General features: G+C 44.0%; 1 protein-coding gene across 2 annotated transcripts in view; it reads right to left on the minus strand.

Annotated features, from left to right (window-relative positions):
* The window catches only part of FASTKD2 (FAST kinase domains 2), a 55914-nt gene that overhangs the window by 15368 nt on the left and 20353 nt on the right, over positions 1-20193 (minus strand). For both annotated transcript variants that reach the window (XM_073646355.1, XM_073646354.1), the window contains exons 6-9: positions 16563-16702; positions 15238-15410; positions 5801-5949; positions 412-627 (exon numbers count right to left, since the gene is read on the minus strand). In XM_073646355.1, coding sequence (XP_073502456.1) covers positions 412-627; positions 5801-5949; positions 15238-15410; positions 16563-16702 — 678 coding nt within the window. The remainder of the gene's footprint in view (positions 1-411; positions 628-5800; positions 5950-15237; positions 15411-16562; positions 16703-20193) is intronic.

The following is a 20193-nucleotide window of genomic DNA, read 5'->3' on the forward strand; positions in this document are numbered from 1 at the left end:
ACTATCCCTGCATCGTACAATAAGATCAAAATTATGGGTGAAATCCATAAACAAGTGTATATCCAGGAGTAAGTCTACATGGATAAATAATAACCAATCATATACAGACATCACTACAAGGGTACCCATCTATGAGAGCAGAGAAGGTTACCAGATAGGAGTACCCCGGGACTCCAACGTAGGTTTCACCGGGTGGCTTTCTCAAGGAGTATGAGAGGAAGGAGTAAGGGGGGAGGGGGCGGGGGGTGTTATATACTTCATTAGTGGTTAGTCACATCTTTCGGTAGCTATACACTAATATGGAAACAAGAGGTTTTTATAGGCATGCTGGAGCTTATGTGTTTTTTTCCAATTGTGAATATTGCTATAAATATTTTTAATGAGATCAACCACTGATTAGGCTGTCCTTACCTATAAAGTAGCTGTTGGGAAGCCGCATGTCTTCTTGGTACAATGCTGGGTCTTTAAAATAGTTCTTCAGGAAAGTGTGACACATGAGGACTGAGTGACTATGGTTGGCCTCAATCGTCTCCACATCATCTATTGAAAATGGACATGTACCCAACTCCAGTAACAAACACTGTTTAATATGGCTCAGAAAAGATTTTTCAGTATTGTCCAGTGTGCCTTAGGGAAAAAGGGACAAAGTGTTCAGCTAAAGGATTGCTTCAGTCTGTGGTACATACAGAACATCGACTACCACTCACACATTGCACAAGCACGCTGCGGCCTGTACCTCCACAGTACAATCATCATCATGGTCAACCTTAATTATGGCAGATGGTTTAACACAAAGTACTTAGATCATACAATTAACTAAATATCAGATATAAATGCCTCAATATATGCTGCACTTATCGAACTGTAAATACTATCAGTGTGCGACCAAAAACATTGTCCTCCACACACGACCTGTGATGCTACAATTCATGATATACTTTTACTCTATCGCAGAACTCCAGCAAGTATATTGCAGTACTGATTTACTATTACAGAACACTGTAGATGTTCATAGGTATGACTCCTGTGTCTCTGCGCTATTTTTGGGTTGACTTCTTGATTCCTTCCTCCCATCTGATATGGTTTCCATAATGCAGAGTAATTTTTCCATGATGCCTGTGGCTTTATTCTTGCTTCTATCTAAATACAGCAAGTGGCAGATCAGAGACATAGAGACCCCTAGCACGGCAGATTTTAGTCTATGTGATGCCCCTCAGTCTGTTTCTCTTGCCTCTTGCTTGTGATAAGTTTCTCCCTGTTAGCTCTTAGTAGAGTGAAGCTGCATGTCATAGAAATACACAGGAGTATATTGGTACTGTCTGCAGCGCTGAAGCCAATCAGTCAGCTCATCAGCTCAGTTGGTGGCAAAAGCCGCTGTGCGCCTGTGTTGCCGGTCTTGTGTATGTTGAATTTGTTGGTTGCAGCAGTGTCGACGTGATGTTAAATGGACTCTGAGAACACAGAGTGACTGTTTACACCAAGTACAGGTGCTCGGTTCATCATGGCACAGCCAAATATTTAACGACACCTTCTAACCTGCTTGTATTGCTTTTTGTCTACCCCCCGTCTTATTTGATCGATAGTTCTGGTTTCATAGACTCAGAGAAGGGTGGACATAGAAGGAAAAGAAACAGGTGGCAAGTGCACTTAGATGTTTGGCCCCGCCATACTGTACAGAGCATCTGTACTTGGTTTGAACAGTTATTCTGTCCTGAGAGTCCCTTTAAACCTGCTGAAAATAACAGACAGTGGAAACAGCAGCAGTTACTCAACACTAGATCCAGGAAGGGTGAGTAAAGCACGGTAAACAAACGGCAGCTGGAAGGACAGGGGTTTCCAGAAACTGGAAAGCCCCTTTCACTATTTTGAACCTATGTGCATTTTCAACAATAAATATTAGTATTTTTTATGGAGTCCCTCACTTAGATCCACTTACAGGTTACTTTGACAAGACAATATTATAACAGTTACTAAACAACATGTGTGATCTCATCATCAAATCCCGTATTAACCATTTCCTAACATCGGCCATATATGTACAATGGATATTTGATGTGTGTCTATGGAGAGTACTGAGGCTGCACCATACACAATGGGTGCCTGGTGTCTTATACAGCCAGCACCTGCCTCTTACAGCAGCGACTCGAGCGAGCTCCGATCGGTGCTGTTTAACCACTTAAATGTCTCTGTCAAATCACTAACAATAGAAGGTAGGTGGTGTAATCTGGGTGGCATTTACTCACAGCATCATCCACACACAAATAAGATGTATATATACACATACCGTATTTTTCTGACTATAAGGCCACGGCCCCACTATCAGTATTTGGTCAGTGTTGGGTCAGTAATTTTTCTCAGGAGTGGGAGACAAAACTAGGAGTGGGTGATAAATGCAGAATTGGTGACTTGTTTCTCTTATATCTTTTCTCTGATTGTTCCTCACCTGGTTTTGGCTCCCACTCCGGAGGAAAAATACTGACCAAATACTGATAGTGGGGCCGTGGCCTAAGCAGCACTTTTTAGTAAGAAAAACGCTTGCTAAAAAGTGTGCATGTCTTAAGCTGTGTACACATGGTGTTTTTGGTGCGTTTTGTCAGCGCGGAATTGGCCCAAAAACGCTAGGAATCCTTATGCCAGCAAGGTCCATGAAAATCCTGTAGTGCTGTGCACATGATCAGTATTTTTCCTTTCAAGATTTGCTGTGCTTTTAAATCCGTTGTGCGTTTTTGCCGCGTTTTTCATTTATTGACTTCAGTTGAAAAAAATGCATGCAAAACTCACCAAAAATGAGCAAATTTTTCATTGCGTTTTTGCTGCCAACAAATTCCTAGAGATGCAGAAACTTCGGAAATCAAATACTCAACTCGTGCACTTACCCTTTGAGATTGTGCACACGTTGAGTATTTGATTTCAGAAGTTTCTGCAACATTTCTGCATCTCTTGGCAAGAAAATACCAGCCTCAAAAACGGTGTGTTTTTGCCGCCATTTTGCCACGCTTTTTGATTACATTTAATGGGTGAAAAAAACGAAGGCAAAAATGCACTGAGAATTGACATGCTGCAGATTATTTTCTGCACCAAATCTGCAAGTTAAATATACTCGACGTGTGCATGACACTTCATGTTTCTCATTCACTTTGCAAGCATCAGGTTTTGCTTCAGGTTTTGTCACAAATCTGTACAGAAAAAAACGCGACAAAAACACACCAAATCTGCAATGTGTATACACACAGCCTTATAGTCCAGAGGCAGCTTCCTGTGATAGAAGAGAATGCAGACTCCGCTTCTTTCCTAATCACAGAAAGAACTGCTCTCCCTAATCCTACCTCACACTGATCTATGTGATCGGTGCAGACGAAGAGAGGAAGCTACAGGGACCTGCATGATGGCTGCACATCCCGAGCAGCTGAAGGACCTTGCATAGGACTAGCTCAAGGACCTTTCAGGTTTGTGATCAGTCACATGCCTGGAGGGAACTGCAAGATATGATAATGTATAGCGTGTGTGTGGGTCTATAAATGTGCACGTAGCAGAGCTGTGTGGGTCTATAAATGTGCACGTAGTAGAGCTGTGTGGGTCTATAAATGTGCACGTAGCAGAGCTGTGTGGGTCTATAAATGTGCACGTAGCAGAGCTGTGTGGGTCTATAAATGTGCACGTAGCAGAGCTGTGTGGGTCTATAAATGTGCACGTAGCAGAGCTGTGTGCGTCTATAAATGTGCACGTAGCAGAGCTGTGCGGGTCTATAAATGTGAATGTAGCAGAGCTGTGTGGGTCTATAAATGTGAATGTAGCAGAGCTGTGTGGGTCTATAAATGTGCATGTAGCAGAGCTGTGCGGGTCTATAAATGTGAATGTAGCAGAGCTGTGTGGGTCTATAAATGTGCATGTAGCAGAGCTGTGTGTGTATATATGCATATGTAGCAGAGCTGGTGTGTATAATACACACTGAAGAGAAACACCAACAATAGATCTAGTACATTCCTATTGTACCGTAGAGAATGAGAATTAAAATGAGTGATAATGACCTCTCCACTTTACACCACCAAGGAAGTTTTAACTCAAGTTTTAATTAATAGAAAAAAAATGTTTTCCAATTTTATGCTGTCTAAATCTGGGGTGCGTCTTATAGTAAGTTGGTGTGGTCCGAAAAATATGGTACACACATTTTATAATATATATTTAGTTTTTTTTCATTTACCCAGCCTCCCCCAAAAAATGGACTAAAAAGAGATCAAAAAGTCATATGTACCCCAAAATTGTATCAGTAATGTCAACGCGCCCTGTAAACACAACCAATGTTTTTTAATACAAGAACTACTAAATCAGATTCAAAAAATATTCAGTAGTACTCCATGTAGATTTGACAAAATAGTAATGTAAAAAAACCCACACAAGTTAAGTTTATCAAAACATAAAGGGACCCATGACTTGGTGACAGATCCATTTTCTGAAAGACTAAAATAAACCCTACTGACTAATTCCATTTTCAGTATTCTTAAGGTCATAAATAGAGCTGCGGACGGCACTACACTTTCTGTTAAAAAAAAAACAGAATCTTGAAGGAAACCTAGGCAGTATCCGTAAATGGAAGTGTGAACACAGTCTTAGGTGCCATGAATGGGTAGTGTGGCCCCTTCTCCCACCCATCTGCTAACTGGCGCAGAAAGATGCGACACACCAGGCGAGGGACGCTGCGACACGCTCAGCTACACAAGGCAAATGTCAAACGCTCCGCGAATATTGAGCATATGTCCTACTATATTGTATATTGACAAACGGTAAGGTTTTAAATATTAGGGTTAGGACTGTCCCATAAGAGTCGCCGTGACGAGGTAGGATGGCTTTCGCATTATTTTGATCAAAATTATGTTAACTAAGTACCCTTTATTATTTTCATGCAATATTGCGGTTTATTTATTTATTGCAGGGTATTTGTGCATTGTGTTTCTGTCTTTGTTTTTTTTCTGCTATATATTATGGTAAATCACACAGAAATTGCAAGGAATGAAATATAACTTGTTTATAGTAGTTTTCGGGCTTGGATACTCTATTTTTTGGGGTATCTTCGATTAAGCTTTTCGTTGCAATTGTTTTTTGGCATATTGTACCTCTGGTAACCAGGAAAATTTACACACATTAGACGTACAAAAAAAATCTAAATTATAATACAAAAATGCACTAAATCCTGATACTCATGTTTTCTGAGAGTGGACATTTAGCACAATGGACTTTAAGAGAGGAATAGGACTAGAACTCTAGCACCACCTATTGGAAGTAGCAATCCTAAAAGTAAATATATTGACTTTTTAACGAGCTTTGCCATATAATTAAAAGTTAAACCAGAAACTCAGTTTGCAGAAACGTGTTTAGTACTCTTCCTCTTTGAAGAGGCAATTTGCATAATAAATTTCCCAGAGGAGTATTGCATGGCCAATAAGTCAGGCATGTCAGGCATGCCCCTCTCCACAAGGAGAGACGTTATCCCTTAGACTACAGACAGAGATGTCTCTCATACAGACAAATCAGATCTCATGCTTTGCACTGAGGAGGTGAAACATCCAGAAACACGTGTCTGCAAATTGAGATTCTGGTTTGGCTTTTACCCCAAGTGATGTGACAAGGCTCGTTAAAGGGTCAATAGGGACTTTTAGGATTGCTACTTCCAGTAGGTGGCACTAAAGTTCTAGTCCTCTTCCTCTCTGAATAGACAATTTGCATATATACTTTTTCTTGCAACTGTACCCTAGTGAAGAGGCTAAATGAAGTGCAGGACATGTAAAGTAGTTCCCCTACTCACTTATCAAACTTTTGTCTTCTAGAAGTTTGTGGATAGCAAATGGAAGAACCAGTCCAAGTATGCAGAAGTTGTAAACAGTTCTTAGAAGTTCTTTACTCCTCATACTATTCATATGTGCATCCAGTGCAGTGTTCAAGGTCTCCAAGAATCTGTACCAGAGAGAATAAAGGTATAGGAGTTTACATTGATATCTGACGTGAATTCTTCCATCAGTCATAGAAATAAGATTATCCACCAAATGATAATTTTCTCAACAACTAAATAGTTCTACCTTATTTTCAAGCCCCTTTGTGGTGTAGCTGAACAGGTGCATTACTTCTTTGTAACTGCTTTTATTACCTTTATTTTATATCACCCAAGTAAAATTACTGAAATGTAACCATTTGTGTACAGCTTTTCTTTCCCTAGATAAGTGAGGGAACCAGATGACCAAAATAATGGCAAATGGGACCTAAAATTTGAAAACGGTGACATAAATTTAGAGTTAAAATCATTTGTGGCCAGCCCCACCATCGATAGTCCATTAATACTACTGAAAAATGTTTATTATGGCTTCATTAAAAAAAAAAAATTACACTGCATCACACAAAAGGACTTGAGGCTGGTTCCATTTCTCGAGTGTTATACACACCCGTACTCAGAGTACATTGGAACACTGAAAGTGATGGAAAATTCTTCTCTTCAAAGGGGGAACGGTGCACCCTTCATAGGATAAACTGTATGTCACACACTTTATGATGTAAAGGGTTAGACAGTAATTAACAAAATGCAAAGTGAATTAACAATAGAAAAATCTAAATGAAATCAATATTTGAGGTGACCGTCCTTTGCCTTGTAAACAGCATCACTTCTCCTAGGTATACTTGCACAGTTTTAGAAGGAATTCGGGAGGGAGGTTGTTCCAAGGAATTTTGGAGAACTAACCAGAGATATTCTGTGGGTGTAGGCTTGCACAAATCTTTCAGTCTCCTCATGTAATCCCACACAGACTCGACGATGTTCACCTCTGGGCTCCGTAGGGCCACATCATCATTTCCAGGACTCATTCTTCTTTACACTGAAGATAGTTCTAAGTGAAATTGGTTTTTGGCTGCAAATTTTCCATGAAGACCACTTCTGGCAAGACTTCTCCAAAAGTAGATGAATGTAGCTGGATACCACTGGTCGCCGCCAGTTTTGAGCTGATGGCCCTGCTGATTTTGAAAGAAGTAAGCGTGATGCGTCTCATCTACTTCAAGTTTCCTTGGCTGGCCACTGCATCTATCATCCTCAATGTTGCCCATTTCTTGGTGTTCTCAATGCTGAGAAATACAGGCAGATGCGTATTCACCATGCAATACCATCAGGTAGACAACAGATTGGTTCCAAATTTATACTGCAACAGGGCAACAACCCAAAACATACAGTCAATGTCATTAAGAACAATATTCAGTATAAAGAAGAACAAGGAATCCAGGGAGTGATTATATCGCCCCACAGAGCCCTGATCTCATCATCATTGAGTCTGTGAGGGATTACATGAAAAGACAGAAGAAAACCAAATGGTCACAGCTGTAGGCATGTTCTTAACATGAACGGATACAAACCCCACAAAAAAACTGTGAAATTCCAGGTTGTGAGGTAGCAAAAGACTAAAAATGCCAAGGGGGTGAATACTTTCACAGGCCACTGTATGTAGGGTGCCAATTTGACTTTAAAAAAAAAAATCAAAACAAGAATTTGAGAACTTTAAAGACATACTAATACTGCACAGTGAGGACAGTGATGATGCTGATTACTGTACACTCCCTGACAGAAGTTGTGTCGCTTATCCATGTTATGTAAAGAAAAGCTTATAACCGGATGTTATATTCACCCATTGGTTTTATAAATTACTCTTTTGAAAGCTAAAACCCTCCCAAATTTGGTTTAGGTTAAGAAAATAAATTGCCATCAATGCTGATATATTGATCATTTAATGAACACAGAATGGTCAGATTTTGGCAAGACAAAAGTTTTGTCGCCTGGTCATATAATGTAACACAATCCTAGTTTACATCTTCACCAGTGCTCAGTAAATGATCGGTTAATTAGTGGGTGTGTATAAAAAGAAACCCAGAACCCCAGATCTTCACTTGAACTGTAACTTGAGCTCTGACAACATGCCAAAAATGCACCCTGCGACCAAAGCCTTGATTATCAAGAGACTGAAGACCAGATCCACTGCAGAGGTGGCTGGCACCTTTAATGTGTCTCAGCGTCAAGTACAAAGAATTAAAAAAAGATTTGAAGAGACTGGAGATGTGTTTGGCAAGCCCAGGTCCGGCAGACCCCGCAAGACAACTGCTCAGGAGGAACGCTTGTTGGGTTAGAAAATTCAAAGCAAGGCCCTCTTCCACTGCAGGAGAGCTCCAACAGGCCTGGTCACCTCAAGTCCCTGTGTCAACTAGAACAGTTTGTAGGATTCTGCCTCGAAATGACCTCCATGGTCGAATCAGTGACAAGAAGCCAGCACTAAACAAAAGGCAAATAAAAAAAAGTGTGGCATTTGCAAAGTCCCACAGCCTGCTAAACAGATGGACGCTGGAAAAGTGGCAGAAGGTGGATTTCTCTGATGAATCTTCAGTAGAATTACACCACAGCTGCCGCAAATACTGCAGGAGACCTACTGGAGCCCGTATGGATCCAAAATACACCCAGAAAACAGTTACATTTGGAGGTGGAAAGATCATGGTCAGGGGTTATATTCAGTATGGGGGTGTGCGAAACATTTGCAAGGTGGAAGGCAATATCAATAGCCTAAAATATCAAGAAGTATTAGCTACCTCTTACACCAAATCATAAAAGGGGTCAAATTCTGCAGCAGGATGGTGCACCATCTCATACATCCATCTCTACAACAAAGTTCCTCCAGGCAAAAAAGATCAAGGTGCTCAAGAACTGGCCAGCCCAGTCACTAGACATGAACATCATTGAGCATGTTTGGGGTAGGATGAAAGGGGAAGCTTGGAAGACAAAACCAAAGAATCCAGATGAACTCTGGGAGGCATGTAAGACTGCATTCTTTGCTATTCCTGATGACTTCATTAATAAATTGTATGAATCATTGTTAAACCGCATGGATGCAGTCCTTCAAGCTCATGGAAGTCACACAAAATATTAAATATGACTAATAGCTCCACAACTCCATTCACCAATGTTATGCAACATATATTTGTATTTTAAGATAATTATTTGTTTGAATATCACATTACTTTCTGTGGGCGACAAAACTTTTGTCTTGCCAAAATATGACCATTCTGTGTTCATTAAATGATCAATATTTCAGCATTGATGCCAATTTATTTTCTTAACCTAAACCAAATTTGGGAGGGTTTCAGCTTCTGTCAGGGAGTGTAAAGAGCTGTGAATATGATGGTGCTATATAAGTGAATAAAAAATAAATAATGAGGAACCATTAATAGGATTACTAATATCAAACAACAGAATGATACTTTATTGTTGTTCATCTGAGAGGCATGAAATACTTCTGTGGACATGGCATTGCGATAGTTAATAAACATGTGCATGGTGGTGACATGAGAGGGTCTCTATTAAACCAAGAGGCTTCCTGGATCTCTCACCTTGACACCTTTTTTAGGCTTTAGGAGATCTCCAGGGAGATAAAAATGGATTTCAATCTACATTCTGTCGGAAACTATGAAGTCTCATCTCCCTCCCCCTGTTAATAGCTGTAACTTTATGTGATTTTACTACTTCTCACTGTGACCTCATGTGACACTTCTGCTTCCCTTCTGGGAGGTAATGTCAGAGCAGGGGCGTGGCTGCCATCCTGCTGCACATAAGCCACGCCCCATCATTACCTTTCCCTGCTTCTCCAGCTCTCACTCCACCCTCCTTGACAGGTCACTTACAAGCTGTGAATGTGCAGGCAAAGAGTGAGGGGACATCACACCTGCACAGACTGTGGTAAGTCCTGCTGAGCCACACCTAATCTCTAACAACCTCCTGGAATGAAGAGCAGAAGCTGTGAGGTCACAGTAAGTAACAAATAGTAAAATCACATGGAGTTACATCTAAGAACAGGAAAAGGAATAGAAGCCTTCATAGTTTTACACAGATTGTAGATTAAAATACATTTTTATCTCCCTGGAGTACCTCTTTAAATTAACAGAGAGAAATCATTAATTATTACTGAATATGAAATGGGTCTCCAACCTGCGGAGTGTTATTATCTATTATTTCTAAATGTGAACTAAGGTTTTTCAAGGTCTTTGTAATTTTTTTCAGTACAGTAGTAAAAATGATACCAGGAGGTGAATAATGTGAATTGTTACTTGTATTTTCCATCGCTTTCTGTGTTGTGATGTATGATATGTGTAAGGTAGCACTGTGGAGTCAAAGTTGTGAACGGCATCCATTTTGGTGGATGCGGAGTCAGTATAAAGTGGACCGACTCCTAAAATATATACCGTATTTTTCGGACTATAAGACGCACTTTTCTCCTCCAAAATTTTAGAGGAAAAATGGGGGGTGCGTATTATAGTCCAAATGTTGGGGAGGGGGTGTATATTTATGTGTGGTGTGGGGGGAGCGGTAGCGGTGGAGGAGTGGGGCACAGGAGGCAGCAGTCACCTACTGCAGCCTACACTGTCCCCGCTGCTAAAGAAAATGAATATTCACTGCTCCCCACGCCCATGGGGGGTGGGTGACGCGCCCCCTGGGCCGTGGGGTACCCGGCGCCGGGCCGGTGTCGGTAGCGCCCGGGATCGACGGTTCTACCAGGGGGCCCAGGAGCAGGTCAGCGGCTCTAGCGCCCGGAACAGGGAGACTCTTCTTACCTGCTCCCGCGGCCACGCTTGCGCTGCACTCCGCTTCCTGGTGCTGGTCCGGATCCGCCAAGGCTGGGGCGCTGCCTGTGCTTGGCAGCGTCGTCTGCTGCCGGCTTGCCATCTTCTCCACCATCTCCTTTTTCCAGCTGGTGATGGCCTCTTGCTGGGCCCTCTCCATTTTCCGGTTTAGGTCCTCCATCCCAGCGTAGAGGAACTCTGAATCCTCCCGGGACAGCCTGGCAACTAACTCCTCCAGGGTGAGGGGCGCCTCCGGTGGTGACAGGCCGCTGGCAGGGATTCCGGTCTCTCTTCCTTCCATGTTCCCTTCCGGGTGTGATCTGTCTGGATGGATCTAGACCACACCCCGTATTCCCAGTTTTATTCTTCCCTCTCCCCTTTCTGGGGCGGTCCCATGTCTGCTTGCTGTCGGTCACATCTGGGGGCGTCTCCTCCAGACCGATGGACAGGTCCAAGGTTATGGCCACAGTTGCAGTAGGTGGGCCGCGCTTTTGGCGCCATTCTAGGACCCGGCCCACGATGGGAGGCGATCTCTTGTTGTTGTTTGGCTCGCACATAATGGTGCCCGTTCTTCAGGGGCGGGCGCCACATTCAGTAGAAAACACAGTCTTTAGGCGCACAATACCCGGTGATAACGGGCGGGTTACATATCCTGTTCGTGACGCCAAGTTGACGCGCCCCCTGGGCCGTGGGGTACCCGGTACCGGGCCGGTAGATGCTGGGGGAATGTCACAGTGGAGGTGACCCGGTCTGTGACCCAGGGCGGTCAATAAAAGGGGTATTGGATAGGGGATTTATAATGTTTATAGAGTTTGTGACGCCACCTGTGGAATGCGGCTAAAGGGAGCCGCCGCTGCGGAGCAGTCCTCTGAAGCTGATGTTACTGCAGCAGGGATGGTGTGGCTCTCCACAGGAAGAGCTAGCTCCAAGGCAGTGCAGTGCAGAAGATGTTGCAGGTTGTGCTGGGCGATGTAGTGCAGGGATTGATGGCGCAGCAAGAAACACAGAGACAAGGAAGTGCAGTCCCAGGGTCTTTACTGGTGCTGATTAGACAAGCCGGGACTAGGGTACTGGCTAGAAGTGGAAGTCCGGGCAGCCTGGAAGCAAGTAAAGAATCCTCCTTGTCAGGTGAAGTTGGAGGCCTTCCCTTTCCACTAAACTCTTCGGCCCTGCTACTTGTAGCGATGCGGTGGCCCTCGTCCCTGAGTGCGGCGTGTCTGTGTTCACCCGTATGGCAGGCAGCTCGGGCCTTGCTGGCGCGTCACTCCCACGTGGCGGTGCTGGACCCTGCGGTGCTGCTGAGCCTCCGGGCGTCTGATGGGGCCAGGAGACCTGCAATCTCCTGCCCTCCGGTTTCTACTGCTGGGCCTTCGGTGCCCCACAGCCTCAGACTCCGGTGTCCGGTTCTTCTGTGTCTCTGTGGGGTGAGCTGCTGCGCAGCTCCAGTCCCCAGCTCCTCTCTCTTCGATGTCCTCACTTCAACTCCTCACACTAAGGCTAACTAACCCCGCCCCCAGTTGCTAAGGGGAGGAGCTCCCCTTGCTGGTCTGGAGCCAGGAAAGTGTTGCATGTTTAGTATACCTGACTAGGGGATCCCTTCTGGCTTCCAGGCATGGCATTACCTCTTTTGAGGGAGGCAATGCCACTGTGGCAACCGGACCCCCGGGGTGCCACATGGGGAGCACTGAATATTCATGCTCCTTAATAGCGGTATACAGTGTAGCCGCGCTGCGGCTCCTGCTGCTGCCGGCTATCTCCTGTGCCCGCTGTTAAAGGGCATGAATATTCAACCTCTCTCCATGCCCATGGGTGTGGGGAGGGGGTGAATATCCATGCCCTTTAATGAGCGGGCACAGGAGATAGCCGGCGGCTCTGCTGTGTGCCGGTTATGAAGGAGAGTGAAGTCACTGCTCCCCGCGCACACAGTCCCGGCGTGGGGAGCAGTGACTTCCGGCAGCTGATCTCTCCTTGTGAGCCGCGCATGGCAGTGACGTCATGCGCGGCTCACAAGGAGAGATCAGTGCCGGCAGACAGGATGCAGCGCTGGAGGAGAGAAGAAAGGTGAGTAGAAGTGTTTATTTTTTTTTAATGTGCAGCATGATGGGGATGAGGGGTGCCATGCACACCAGGACAGGGATGAGGGGTGCCATGCACACCAGGACAGGGATGAGGGGTGCCATGCACACCAGGACAGGGATGAGGGGTGCCATGCACACCAGGACAGGGATGAGGGGTGCCATGCACACCAGGACAGGGATGAGGGGTGCCATGCACACCAGGACAGGGATGAGGGGTGCCATGCACACCAGGACAGGGATGAGGGGTGCCATGCACACCAGGACAGGGATGAGGGGTGCCATGCACACCAGGACAGGGATGAGGGGTGCCATGCACACCAGGACAGGGATGAGGGGTGCCATGCACACCAGGACAGGGATGAGGGGTGCCATGCACACCAAGAGAGGGATGAGGGGTGCCATGCACACCAGGAGAGGGATGAGGGGTGCCATGCACACCAGGAGAGGGATGAGGGGTGCCATGCACACCAGGAGAGGGATGAGGGGTGCCATGCACACCAGGAGAAGGATGAGGGGTGCCATGCATACAAGGAGAGGGATGAGGGGTGCCATGCATACAAGGAGAGGGATTAGGGGTGCCATGCATACCAGGACAGGGATTAGGGGTGCCATGCATACCAGGACAGGGATTAGGGGTGCCAAGCATACCAGGACAGGGATGAGGGGTGTCATGCATACCAGGACAGGGATGAGGGGTACCATGCATACCAGGACAGGGATGAGGGGTACCATGCATACTAGTACAGGGATGAGGGGTACCATGCATACTAGTACAGGGATGAGGGGTGCCATGCATACCAAGATAGGTATGAGGGGTGCCATGCATACCAGGATAGGTATGAGGGGTGCCATGCATACCAGGATAAGGATGAGGGGTGCCATGCATACCAGGATGGAATGATACCAGGCATACCAGGATGGGGATGGGGACCACGTATAAAAGGAAGGGGGGGATATATACCAGGATGGGGGATATTGTCAGAATTGGGGGACATTACCCCTATACCAGTGTCAGCAGAAGACCCCCTCCCCCTTAAAAGTGCATCATGACCACATTTTTTGCTTAAATTTTAATTTTTTTATTTTCCTCCTCTAAAACCTAGGTGCATCTTATAGTCTGAAAAATACGGTAATAAATTGGGTACAGTAATTCAATGCAGTATGTGCTGAATATTTTTTCATAAAAATTTGGGAAAGTTATGAAATGTCCTATAAGGGTATCTGTAGACTATCTGGAGCTGGCTGTGGCCCCAAGGCTGCGGAGGAGCCGCCTCCGGCTTCAGCTCATTATGCAAATGAGTGCCGGCCTCTTTTTTTTTTCTCAAATGCAGACTTTCTCCATTCCCCATAGAGATTAGGTCTATGGGGAAAGCCCGCATGCGGACCCGCAGGAGGAAATAGACATGCTGCGGTCTGGAAAGACGAGCAGCATGTCAGTTTCCGCGGGTGTGCCGCAGACGCATAGTGGGCATGGGATTTGTATAAATCCCATCCACTATGCTGTAACATCTTGCCGCTGCGGATTGCACGCAGCGCACTTGTGCTGAGTCCAATCCGCAGTGAACACTGATCGTGTGCACGTACCCTGAATGTCTGTTCTGTTCCTTATCGGAGGATCTCGGCTTTTAGTTGAGATAAATCTGTGCTGCATTTATGTACATGCTCAGTAGTGAAGCTCCTCCTCTACACATCAGAGGAAAAAAAGAGTGCTGGGAAGGAATGCCTTAACTCATCTCAAAACTGCTAGAGTGAACAGGAAAACAGTATTAAAGCAAGTAAATAGTTTGACTATTGTATCATAATAGTGATGAAAAGACTGATGTTACCATTTTACTATAGTAAATGTATCACTTAAACAAGAGACATGTATGGGGGAGTTGGAGTCAGAGAAATTGAGGAGTCAGTGTGGGAAATTTGGCTTACGGACTCCACAGCCCTGGTGTAAGGGGGTGGATAATGCCCGAAAAGTAAGCAGTTTCACGTCGTCTTATCTGATGCACTGTTGATTTTTTTAATGAAGCAATAATAAAAGATACTTTTTTTATTTCATTTCCCAATGCTGGATATATTGGTCTTTTTGATCTTTCAAGTACTCAACAGAGCCCATTGGGTAGTCCGAGCAGGAAATTCAAAATTTGGATTGGGGTGAATGAATGACAATTTATTTTTCCATAGTAAACATATGGACAGACCACTCAGCTAGTGTTCAGCATTATGTACCTTGGCTCTTGTTCAGCATTATGTACTTTGTCTAATACTTTATTTTAATGAATTGTTTAAAAATGTAGTAGGCTCCAGAATATTTAATTCAGGAGCCAAAGGTGCCAAGGTAAATTTTTGTTAATCTGAAGCCTGTACACATACAATAATTTAACAAATATGGTGTTTGAAGTGAAACATGTGTACAAAGTTTCCGCTCCACTTCGGATGTAGTAAATATACTGCATACTCCAGAATTGTGTAGAGTAGTGGCATCGGCCACTGCACTCTAACAGTTTTATGGGAAGGAGGAGATAAACATTATACTTACTCGTTTTCCTTTCCCTCGGGGAGGTGGTTTACAAGGGAAAACACTCTGCTGGCTGTTACTAAATGGTTTATTCTCAGTGGTCTTGACTCCTGGATGATTTTATCAGCAAAGTAATCCAGCAATGGAACATATCGGAAGCGGAGGAAGGCCATGTTCTTGAGAATGATGGAGATCTGCAACAAGGGGTTGAGCTATGAAGGATTACTTCTCAGTAAGTAACATCACAGGTGTAGCGCCGGCATCCCTGTGTGGTTCTTCTCCCTCCCCTTGGCTGGGACACCAACATGCTTACCGCCACGGCCACTCTGTTTCCCCTACCCCAACTCCCACCGCAGCTCCCATATCCCAGAGGAAGTGCATACCATGCAGGTCTCCTGGAATGCGCTTAGGGAGCGCACTCACGCTCCCGCTTCTTAAAGGGGCAGCGCGCCCACTTCAGAAGCGTCCTCAGTAGTGATGAGTGAGTATGTTTCGCCGAGTATACTCGGCCGAGCACCGAGTATTTATAGCGTGCTCGGGCTTTATGTTTTCGTCGCTCCGAGAACATGATTTGCGACAGTTTGAGAGATTTAATACATGTGAGGAATGCCTGTTTTTCCAGCATTCCTCACATGTATTACATCTGTCAAACAGCTGCAAATCATGTTCACGGAGTGACAAAAGCTATAAATACTCGGTGCTCGGCGAAAGGGATAACAAAACATACTCGCTCATCACTAGTCCTCAGTCTATTGCTGAGAGAAAACATGTATTTAAGTCACCCTTCCCTGTAAGGAGGTGCCTGGGCAACTTTAGTGTTTAGTTAGTATTCAACTTGCTACTTGGTTGTTAGGTCCCTGTTCCTGAATCCGTCCTGTCTGTGCCTGAACCCGCTTGAACCTTAACCCGTCCTGTCTAAACCTGAACCAGTATCCTTTCTGCCAGTGTTCCTGTCCTGCCAGACACTCCGAACCTGCATTTCTGATCATTAGGGTCAGCTGCTGCAGTACCGGCGACTGCCCAGGAGTGGGCTACCTGCTGCTCAAGCCTGACCTCACCATCAGAGTCTCTAGTGAAAACCAGGTAGCTGCTTAGTTACGCTCCTCCAAGGTAAGCCCGGCCAGTGGCGCAGTAGGTCCACACCCTCCAGCGTAACAACAGGTCTTTCCTTTACCAGGTGCACAAACTGAATTTGTGAAAGATGGCTATGATAATAATAATTGTAGCAATCAATTGCTAATGGCACAATCACCTAACATGAGACAAAAGGGTCATCAGAGGGGAGCATTACTGTACCTGGATGAACACACAGCATCTTACAGAAGTTCCCGCTGATCGAAGCTTACCTGCCATATATCCCACATATAAATGCAGTTCATTATATTCTCTCCAATTGCGGACAACAGATTTTCATTGAAATACGAGAGTTTAGAGCAGTAACTGGTGAGGTACATGATTCTTTTAGCGGAAAGCTCATCCAAGTAACCTAAAAAATGGGAAAAACAGTTTTCTATAGTAGGTTAAAACTGTATAAAACTACTCCAACCCTTGTTATGATTAGAGAGATCATATTTAAATCAAGAGGTTGACCCCTTTACCCCCGAGTCTGGTTTGCACGTTAATGACCGGGCCAATTTTTACAAATCTGACCACTGTCACTTTATAAGGTAATACCTCTGGAACGCTTCAACGGATCCCCCTGATTCTGAGAATGTTTTTTCGTGACATATTGTACTTCATGATGGTGGTAAAATGTCTTTGATATCACTTGCGTTTATTTGTGAAAAAATTGGAAATTTGGCGAAAATTTTGTAATTTTCAAAATTTGAATTTTTATGCCCTTAAATCAGAGATATATCACACAAAATAGTTAATAAATAACATTTCCCACATGTCTACCTTACATCAGCACAATTTTGGAACCCATATATATATATATTTTTATTAGGGAGCTATAAGGGTTAAAAGTTGACCAGCGATTTCTAATTTTTACAACAAAATTTGCGTAAAACCATTTTTCTAGGGACCACATCACATTTGAAGTGACTTTGAGGGGCCTTTATGACAGAAAATACCCAAAAGTGACACCATTCTAAAAACTGCACCCCTCAAAGTGCTCAAAACCACATTCAATAAGTTTATTAACCTTTCAGGTGCTTCACAGGAATTTTTGGAATGGGGAAGAAAAAAAATTAACATTTAACTTTTTTCACAAAAATGTTACTTTAGATCCAATTTTTTTTATTTTTGCAGGGGTAACAAAAAAAAAAATGGACCCCAAAATTTGTGCAATTTCCACTGAGCACACCAATACCCCATATGTGGGGGAAAACCACTGTTTGGGCACATGGCAGGGCTTACTTGAATAATTAGTGGATGCCATGTTGTGTTTAGAAAGCCCCAGATGTGCCTAAACAGTGGAAACTCCCCATAAGTGATACCATTTTGGAAACTAGACCCCTCAGGGAACTTATCTAGATGTGTGGTGAGCACCTTTAACCCCCAGGTGCTTCACAGTTTATAATATGGAGCCGTGAAAATAAGAAAATTAACTTTTTCCACAAAAATGATCTTTTAGCCCCAAATTTTTTATTTTCACAAGGGTAAGAGGAGAAAATGGACCCCAAAAACCTTTGTGCAATTTCTCCTGAGTACGCCAATACCCCATATGTGGGGAAAATACACTGTTTGGGCGCACGTCAGGGTTCAGAAGGGAAGGAGCACTGTGTGATTTTTTTTGAACGCAAAATTGGCTGGAATCAAGAGCGGACACCATATCGCATTTCGGGAGCCCCTGATGTGCCTAAATAATGGAAACCTTCCACAACTGATTCCATTTTGGAAACTAGACCCCTCAAGGATTTTATCAAGGGCTATACTGTACATTTTGAACCCAGAGGTAAGACAGAATTTGATAACATTAGGTCATCATATTGAATAAGTTGTCATTAGTCTTGAGCGCAAGTGCTCGCTACTTGAGTTTGCATCGGGTACTCAGGTATGCACCATGTATCACGGGTGCTCGAGTGACATGTTCGAGTCCCTGCCCCGCATGTTTCACGGTTGTTAGACACCCAAAAACAAACGGGGATTGCTCATGCATGGCAGGCGATCCCAGCAACATTTTTTTGGGCCGCGAAGCATATGGGGCAGAGACTCGAGCATGTCACTCAAGCACCCGCAATACTCAGTGCATACCCGATGCAAACTCAAGTAGTGAGCACTTGCGCTCAACACTGGTCGCCATATCATCATTTTTTTTTTTTTCTTTACTTTTGAAAAATTCCCAACCCTAATACAACCCCAACCCTAACCCTAGCCCAACCCTAACCCAACGCGAATACAACCCTAACCCTAGAGTTTATTTTTTTACACCATTCCTCATGTGGTATAAGTGATTAGATGACTTTATTCTTCGGGGCAGTGCGATTACAGCGATACCAGATTCATATCGGGATTTTATTATTGACAACTGTCACACACTAAGGCTATGTGCCCACGATGCAGAAATGCTGCGGATTTTTCCTGAGCGTTTCTGCATCTCCCTGGCAGAAAAAAAGCATGCGGATTGTACATGTGTTTTTTCAGCCAGGGACATGCGTAAGTGAAGCATTTTTCACATGCGATTTCGCATGCAGGTTGTCAAGCGCTTTCCAAGCGATTTTAGCATCACTTGGAAAGTGCTTGACAACTTGGTCACACTATATAAATCCATGCAATAGGCATGGATTTACATAGTGTGACCAAGTTATAGTAAAAGAATGGTAAAAAATAAACATTATACTCACTTTCCGATGCCCCCCTGGTCTCCTCCGATGCGTCCGATGTGTTGGGTGGCTCGCGGTGGTCTAAAAGGACCTTCCATGACGTCAGTAAGTCATGTGACAGGTCATGCGACCGCCGACGTCAGCGGTCGCGTGACCTGTCACATGACTAACTGACGTCATGGAAGGTCCTTAAAGACCATCGTGAGCTGTCGGGGAGCCAAGATGCATCGCTATGGAGACCGTGGGCCATCAGAAGGTAAGTATAATGTATTTTTTTATTTTAAATTCTTTTTTTTTTTTTTTTTTTACAGGTAGTATGGTACCCGGGTCTGGAAGAGAGTCTCCTCTTCTCCAGACCCGGGTACCATCCGCACATTGAATCGCTTAATATCCACATGTGTACATATAGTCATGCAGATATTAAGCGATTCAATGCAAGTCAATGGTGGCGAAAACGCAAAATAATTGGTAGTGCTGCGGATTTTTCTGCAATGATAATGCACAGCGGAAATTTCAGCAGCATGTGCACAGCACATGCGGATTATCATTGGGGAACATAGCAGACCTTCTACCAAGCGTTTTTTTTAAGCGTTTCTGTGGCGGAATTGCCGCTGCGGAAACGCTTAAAAAAACGCATAGTGGGCACACAGCCTAAAAGGCGCTTTTTTTTTTGCAAAGACTAGTTTTTGCATAGCCATATTTTGAGAGCTATAATTTTTCCCTATTTTGGCTGACAGAGTCATGTGAGGGCTTTTTTTTGAGGGATAAGTTGACGTTTTTATTGGTACCATTTTCGGGCATGTGACATTTTTTGATCGTTTTCTATTCCGATTTTTGGAAGGCAGAATAAACAAAAACTGAGCAATTCCGGTATTGTTTTTTTTGGGGTTTTGTTTATGCCGCTCCACGTGTGGCAAAATTTATAAGGCAGCTTTATTGTACGGGTCAGTACGTTTACAGTGGTACCGCATTTATATAGTTTTTCTATGTTTTGGCGCTTTTACACAATAAATACTATTTTCTAGAAAAAATTGTTTTTTTTGCATCGCTTTATTCTGACAGCTATAACTTTTTAATTTTTCGGATGATGGAATTGTATGGCGGCTTGTTTTTTGCAGGACAAGATGACGTTTTCAGCCGTACCATTTTTATTTACATTAGTCTTTTTGATCGCGTGTTATTCCATTTTTTGTTTGGCAGTACGGTAAAG

This window comes from Phyllobates terribilis, unplaced genomic scaffold (assembly GCF_046119375.1).
Source record: "Phyllobates terribilis strain yellow unplaced genomic scaffold, ASM4611937v1 Scaffold_9__5_contigs__length_417890890, whole genome shotgun sequence".
In the NCBI taxonomy this organism is placed as follows: Eukaryota; Metazoa; Chordata; class Amphibia; order Anura; family Dendrobatidae; genus Phyllobates; species Phyllobates terribilis.